Here is an 8,509-nt window from a genome sequence, read left to right as displayed (position 1 = left end):
ACTATCATTATCATTATTATTATTATTATCAATATCACTACTACTACTACTACTAACATTATTATTATTATTATTATTATTATCATTATCACTTCTACTACTACTACTATCATTATCATTATTATTATCATTATTACTTCTACTACTACTACTATCATTATCATTATTACTACTACTACTATCATTATCATTATTATCATTATTATTATTATTATCATTATTAGTCCAGATTCAGTTTTGAAAAATAATGAATATTTTGGGCAAATGGTGATTTTTATTAATATATTTATATTCTCTGCTAATTAATTTCTATTAATTCGTTTATAAAAAAATATTGCCTATTTTCTTTAAGGCGTCGTTTACTATTATAAGATAACTAGATTACTACAGGTACTACTTATCTTAATAGTATTGTACCACCACAATGTCTACAATAATAACAACACCAACTACTATTAACGGCGTCCAACCTCCCCTCTCTACACCTAATCTAACAACAGCAGCTAAGTTAGTTAAGGTGTGAGCGGCCTCATAAACTGACTATATGTGTTGTTGACTTAGCTTCCCAAGACGCTCTTCCTCTGAGACACAACACGGCAGCGTCTCTACTCGGTACGTCTCGTTAAATAGGGATAATCAACTACGTCTCGATAAATAGCGATAACCACCTATTTAAATATCTACTATCTCGTTAAATAGGGATAATCACCTATTAAAATATCTTCTGTCTGGTTAAATAGCGATAATCACCTACATCTCGTTAAATAGCGATAATCACCTATTTAAATATCTACTGTCTCGTTAAATAGGGATAATCACCTACGTCTCGTTAAATAGGGATAATCACCTATTAAACTTTGAAAACAAACTGATTTTTTTTTGACAAATATGGATAATTTGTATTTTCATTACTAAACCTTCATGGAAATTCCTATGTGGTAAAATGTATTATTCCATTTATAGGTTAGGTTAGGCATGGAATATCTTGTGTATTTTGTGTTAACTTCTAACTGGTCAGGGTGGCGGTGTGCTAACCTGTACAACATATAATGGTTAAATAATGACGACGCATTAAAGAAAATAGGCAATATTTTATTATAGAAATTAATTAGCAGAAAATATAAATAAATTAATAAATATCCCCATTTGCCGAAAATATTCATTATTTTTCAAAACTGAATCTGTAATATGCATACGTACATACATAGATACATACATATATTCATACATACATACATGCATACAGTATTTATAACATGAAGGTCTCGGTAACAGATGCGCCACATTGTAAACCTGTAACAGTGTTGGCAGTGACGTCATACTTAAGGGGCACCAAGTCATTAATGTTAACTCATTTGTATAGTGGAGTTAATACAGTGGTTCATCAACAAGGTGTTCAGGTGTACTCAGGTGTAGAGTACCTTCATCAACAGGTAAATCTCTTTACCTGTCATTTATGTATATTGTCACTCTTAAATGTTTCTATAAAATATGGATGAGAAACTCGACGGTGTAGTGATGCATTGTGGGAGTTGGGGTGAAGGGGGGGGGAGTGTTTATATTGGCCTGCGAGGAGGAGGAGAAGCACAACACTATTACTAGTACACCTGTACACAGGTGAGTATTGTGTGTCAAGCGAAGTGTATTAGTAAACTTATACCCCGCCATAACCGAGTTGTTAGACCATCACAACACGTGACCATTATAACCTGTAGTTAACATTAACAAGTTATACCTGGTAGTGGTAGTACTGTAATATAGACCATCACAACACGTGACCAATATAACTTGTTGTTAACATTAACAAGTTATACCTGGTAGTGGTAGTACTGTAATGTAGACCATCACAACACGTGACCAATATAACTTGTAGTTAACATTAACAAGTTATACCTGGTAGTGGTAGTACTGTAATATAGATCATCACAACACGTGACCAATATAACTTGTAGTTAACATTAACAAGTTATACTTGGTAGTGGTAGTACTGTAATATAGACCATCACAACACGTGACCAATATAACTTGTAGCTAACATTAACAAGTTATACCTGGTAGTGGTAGTACTGTAATGTAGACCATCACAACACGTGACCAATATAACTTGTTGTTAACATTAACAAGTTATACCTGGTAGTGGTAGTACTGTAATATAGACATCACAACACGTATTAATATAACTTGTAGTTATCGTAGCAAGACCCCATACCACGGTAGTGGTAGTGCTGTAACATAGACCCATCTAGCACGTGACCAATATAACTTGTAGTTAACGTGCTGGTTTATACTGTAGTGAAATTATTATTGATATGTGCTAGACCATCACAACTTACGTGACCAATATAACTTGTAGTTAACATTAACAGAAGTTATACCTGGTAATAAATAGTACTGTAATATAGACCATCCTGACACGTGGCCAATAACTGTAGTTAACATTGTGGTTATGCCTGGTAGATGTATTGTATTTTCTGTTTCTAGACCATCACAACACGTGACCAATATAACTTGTTGTTAACATTAACAAGTTATACCTGGTAGTGGTAGTACTGTAATATAGACCATCACAACACATGACCAATATAACTTGTAGTTAACATTAACAAGTTATACCTGGTAGTGGTAGTACTATAATATAGACCATCACAACACGTGACCAATATAACTTGTTGTTAACATTAACAAGTTATACCTGGTAGTGGTAGTACTGTAATATAGACCATCACAACACATGACCAATATAACTTGTAGTTAACATTAACAAGTTATACCTGGTAGTGGTAGTACTGTAATATAGACCATCACAACACGTGACCAATATAACTTGTAGTTAACATTAACAAGTTATACCTGGTAGTGGTAGTACTGTAATATAGACCAACACAACACGTGACCAATATAACTTGTAGTTAACATTAACAAGTTATACCTGGTAGTGGTAGTACTGTAATATAGACCATCACAACACGTGACCAATATAACTTGTAGTTAACATTAACAAGCTATACCTGGTAGTGATAGTACTGTAATATAGACCATCACAACACGTGACAATATAACTTGTTGTTAACATTAACAAGTTATACCTGGTAGTGGTAGTACTGTAATATAGACCATCACAACACGTGACAATATAACTTGTTGTTAACATTAACAAGTTATACCTGGTAGTGGTAGTCTCTCACTTTCTAACGTTTGACAATAATGTTAAAAATACTTGTATGGGCTGTAGTCGGTAATTAACATACAGAGCGTGATACACGCCGCCAGTTACATGTATAAACATACACACGATATACCAACAACCTTCCCTCAAGTTAAGTTATACTGTTTATTGTACAGCACAGTACTGTATAGTACAGCACAGTGCAGGACAGTACTGAAAGGTACAGTACAGCACAGTGCAGTACAGTACTAAAAGGTACAGTACAGCACAGTGCAGGACAGTACTGAAAGGTACAGTACAGCACAGCGCGGTACAGTACTAAGAGGTATAGTACAGCACAGTACTGTATAGTACAGCACAGTGCAGGACACTACTGAAAGGTACAGTACAGCACAGCGCGGTACAGTACTAAAAGGTACAGTACAGCACAGTGCAGGACAGTACTGAAGGTGCAATTTATTTGGTTCAGGATGGTGCCTGAAAGGGTGCAGTACCGGCACGGTGCTGTGGTATGGTACTAAGTGTGGTGCAGCACGGTGCTGTATGGTACCAGCGCAGTGCGGGATACTACTGAATTGCAGTACAGCACAATTGCGGGACACTACTGAAGGTACAGTACAGCACAATTACCCAGGACGAGCTGAAAAGGTACAGTACAGCACAGTGCAGTACAGTACTAAGAGGTATAGTACAGCACAGTACTGTATAGTACAGCACAGTGCAGGACGCTACTGAAAGGTACAGTACAGCACAGTGCAGGACAGTACTGAAAGGTACAGTACAGCACAGTGCAGGACAGTACTGAAAGGTACAGTACAGCACAGTGCAGTACAGTACTAAGAGGTATAGTACAGCACAGTACTGTATAGTACAGCACAGCGCAGTACAGTACTAAAAGGTACAGTATTGCATAGTACAGCATAGTGCAGTGCAGTGCAGTACTGTTTAGTACAGCACAGTGCAGTGCAGTGCAGTACTGTTTAGTACAGCACAGCGCAGTACAGTACTATATATTACGGTACAGTACAGTATCCGCTATTACTTTTTAACTTGTTCTCAAAAGCTGAAGATAATGAGGCAAATTAAACAGTGTAACATAATTATTACTATTATTATTATTATTATTATTATTATTATTTATGATGGTCATTTATCATCCACGAAATTGTTTGAAATGTTTACCTTTTGTTAAGTTTTCTTATTATGAGTATTGTTGTTAACATGTTTACACTTATCAGGTGTTACGACTGGTCCTACGAGATCGGCTAAAACAGAATTAATGATGTATGTTACTTTTACTAATTCATATCAAGATGTAACTAAGGTGAAAACATAAACAATTATTATTACTGCTAACATGAACGTTAAACATTTCATATTATATTCTAAGTCGTAGGAGATAACTATTATATGTGATAATAAACACTTTATTAACCCACAAAACTTGTTCAGTTGTTACAGAAAAGTGAACAAGTTGTTTGAGGATGAAGTACATGTTGACGCTACTGGTGGTGACCGTCACGGTTGTGGGAGCAATAGACAACAAAACTGCTCCGGTAGATCCAGTGATCCTTCCGTGTGGCCCCCACACCATGAAACTCGGCGATGTGGTCTTGGTGCAGTCACCAGGTTACCCCGCCCGCCTGACCAACAAGAGCAGGTAAGATCATCCCCAGTTCACCTTCACAGGTACACCATAACACTACAGGTACACCATAACAATACAGGTAGTCTCAGGTCAATATGTTTGTGCTGTTGCTTCAGTTAAATACATGTTCACGTCTGCAGTCATATTAACGTAAGTTACTGTAACTTTTAAACGAGGATCCTCAAGGTGTTTAATGTTTCTCTTAAATTAAAGGTGTTCCAATATGTCTAAGACCAGGGTTGCCATACGTCCGTATTTTCCCGGACATGTCCTCCATTTAGGTCTCGAAATCTTCATCCAGAAGGAATTTTTAAAATTCTTCAAAAGTCCGGAATTTCAGCTTCCATCATTTTCTCCACGGAAAGAAACATGAAACTGTAATGACGAGAGAGAGAGAGAGAGACTGTGAGAGAGGGGAGGTGGAAACAGTAGAGATCTTGTTCAGTTCTCGTCAGCTGATAAGTCACGTGTACGCCTGTACGGTGGTGTCAACTTAGCTGCTAGCAGTTTTTGGGGTAAACTGTAGTGCCATGTACTGCTTTTCCTTGTTCTTCAGCCACGCGCATTATTATATTATTTTATATTTAGTTGCTATTACAGCCATAAATGAAATGTTGAAAGTATACCATTTTTTTCTTATGGCTTATTTTACACGGTAGCGTTTGTTTTTCTTGTCCTGCTTTTAAGGCATTTTAGCAATTTCCAACCACAATCTAGCCACTTTCCTTATATTATTTACGTGTGTCGACAACTATGACGGTGGCCGGTGGTTGGCCAGTCTTTAACCTGCAGTGACAGTGTTTGATCTTAGTCTTTGTTGTGGGTTTGTCGCTTGGTGCCACAGCTAGTGCTTACGATTTGTTGTACTTTTCCAGAGCATAAAACGGTCACGGCTGCATCAAGGTTACATAGCGCCAAAGTGTGTGCCAGGCAAGGGGGGGGGCGGCTGATGTCTTCGGGAACGTCCTCTTTTTTTAATGTTCAGATATGACAACCCTATCTAAGACACAATACCAAGATGACAAACTAAATGGCGTCTAAACTGTAACCTTCCCGAGGATACAAAGACGATTACAATTGTTAGTTCTACCTGTGTTCCTCTAACATTATTACCACCACAGGTGTTACTTCCACCAACACCTGTATTCCTCTAAGATTATTCCGTCTTCCACAATAACGTCTACAGGTGTTCACTCCTTCCCACAGTTGTCAACAGAATATCGTCTGCCAGTCACCGAGTGCCAAGCTTGGAGTCGCCTGCGAAGTATTTAACCTGGAAGACTGTGACAATGAACGACTCATCATATCCTACGACACCACTTCCTCCACGTATGTGTTACCCGGTACAACACCACCACCACCACCACCTCTACTACTGTTATTCTTACTACCTTTACTACAAACTAAAAAAAACAACTTTTACTGCTATTGTTATTATACAATGCAAATAGTATTACAATACCGGTTCTCCTTAAAATTACACTACTACTACTACTACAACAACTACTGCTTCTGTGTGTGATATTGACAGTAACATTAGTAGTTACTGGACATAAAGACAATATGTGATCCAGTCATAACAATACTTGCATTATTTTTATCTATCATTAAACCTTTACTTTTGATGTTGGTAATATTATCAAGTAATAACACTCTTACTAACTTCTGATGCTTCAATAACTATTACTTTAATTACAACCACTAACACATTATTACTCCTGTTACCTCGAATACTTTGTCTCCTCAGTCTGAGCATAAACTGATAATAATACCTCACTATAACCTCCTGCCTGTCACTATAACCAGCCAATGTTAATTACTATATGATGGCGTTATCCTCAACAGACTCTGCGGGAATGTTAAACCTAACGGCGTCTTCCCCACCAACGCGATGAAACTCGAATTCATAACCAAAGGCGTGAATGACTCCACTGGGTACAATTGTTCCATCACGTGCCTAAGATAACAAACCAATGACCAACTACAACAAGTAGTGTGAGAAGCAGCTGCCTCTCTCTTACCTGCACCACGACTACCAGGACCACTATGAGGAATTCCTTGGGATTTGTTCATCTGAAGGAGTGACATGCTAGTGTTCCAGGCTTCACTAACCCCCGGACCCGGAAACCTGACCAAACCTTCCTATGTCAGCCTGGCCTAATGTAACCTGTCCCTTAATGACCTAACCCACCTATCCCCAGCAAACCCTAAATTTATCACCTCGAACATGACCCAATGTAACCTAACCAATACAGCACTTTATAGAGACATGTCATCACTACTTGTGTAAGACTTTATCAAGACATTATATATTATCTATTAATCATTTAGAGAATATTGGCAGAATATAATAAAATATTGCACAGCAAACACTGTTTATGTATATAACCTAAACCACTGAAGAAAGCCAACCAATAATAAATACAGTCCAGTACAGTACAGTACCCTACTGTACTGTACTGTACTGTACTGTACACAAGTTTGTAATATCTCAAGTGAGGTCTCGTAGGCAGACCATAAGAGAATTATAATTTAGTGTAAAAGTAATGATTATGGTGACTCACTAAGTCACATTATCCACTGTGTTTACTCCTCTTGAGGGCTGGATCATGGGTCACACAGAATGAAGCTAGATATACCCACACCTGCCTCCATATATCCTCAACCCACACACGTAGGGAGGGTGTGTCTTGTTCTCTGTCAAGAAGACTCTTATGGTAGTGTAAACCTCAGCTTTACACACAACAGATAAGCAGCGTTACTTATACAGCGTCAACTTACATAATATCATGACCCTTTCTCTTGAGACCTCTATTAAAAATCACTCTCCCATAGTCATAATAATATCATATTTAAACGTTAAGGAGGTTAATGATGCCGCCGCCGACCTCACCTGTATGAGCGTGTGACTTACCAACACTTGTCAACAACATATATTTGTTTTATAATATTCTCTTCCTTTTGTGAGATTATTAAAGACCACACAACACAAGAGTGCGTTCCCTAGTTAACCAAAGGAACACAAGTAATGGTTGAGTGCGTGTTGCTGCAGAACTCACCCTAGCACTCCCTACACCCTCACACTATCACTCCCTACACCCTACCACTCCCTACACCCTCACACTACCACTCCCTACACCCTACCACTCCCTACACCCTCACCCTACCACTCCCTACACCCTCACCCTACCAGTCCCTACACCCTACCACTCCCTACACCCTCACCCTACCACTTCCTGCACCCTCACCCTACCACTCCATACACCCTTACCCTAGCCTCACACTCCCCCACCCTCCCCACCCCTCACCCTCCACCCTCACCCTAGCACTCCCTACACCCTCACACTACCACTCCCTGCACCCTCACTCTACCACTCCCTACACCCTCACTCTACCACTCCCTACACCCTCACCCTTTCCACTCCCTGCACCCTCACCCTACCACTCCCTACACCCTCACCGTTTCCACTCCCAGCACCCTCACCCTACCACTCCCTACACCCTACCACTCCCTACACCCTCACCCTACCACTCCCTACACCCACACCCTTTCCACTCCCTACACCCTCACCCTACCACTCCCTACACCCTACGGTGGTCAGGTCAACACTGGGTCAACGTAGGGTCAAGACCTATTTAGGCGCTGCTCCTGCTGAGCAGCTCTCACCCTTGGCCATGTCGGCCCATTCCCCAAG

The 8,509-nt window shown here is 39.3% G+C and overlaps 1 protein-coding gene across 1 annotated transcript; it reads left to right on the top strand.

Annotated features, from left to right (window-relative positions):
• Positions 1 to 1,542: 1,542 nt before the first annotated feature.
• LOC121856655 lies at positions 1,543 to 7,184 on the top strand. Its single transcript, XM_042352324.1, has 4 exons — positions 1,543 to 1,617; positions 4,619 to 4,826; positions 6,021 to 6,143; positions 6,660 to 7,184. Exons 2-4 carry the CDS (start codon positions 4,651 to 4,653, stop codon positions 6,778 to 6,780), a joined length of 420 nt encoding a protein of 139 aa, XP_042208258.1. The 5' UTR covers positions 1,543 to 1,617; positions 4,619 to 4,650; the 3' UTR covers positions 6,781 to 7,184.
• Positions 7,185 to 8,509: the final 1,325 nt, after the last annotated feature.

This window comes from Homarus americanus, unplaced genomic scaffold (genome assembly GCF_018991925.1).
Source record: "Homarus americanus isolate GMGI-L3 unplaced genomic scaffold, GMGI_Hamer_2.0 scaffold57069, whole genome shotgun sequence".
Taxonomy (NCBI): Eukaryota; Metazoa; Arthropoda; class Malacostraca; order Decapoda; family Nephropidae; genus Homarus; species Homarus americanus.
This window is presented reverse-complemented; position numbering and strand designations above follow the sequence as displayed.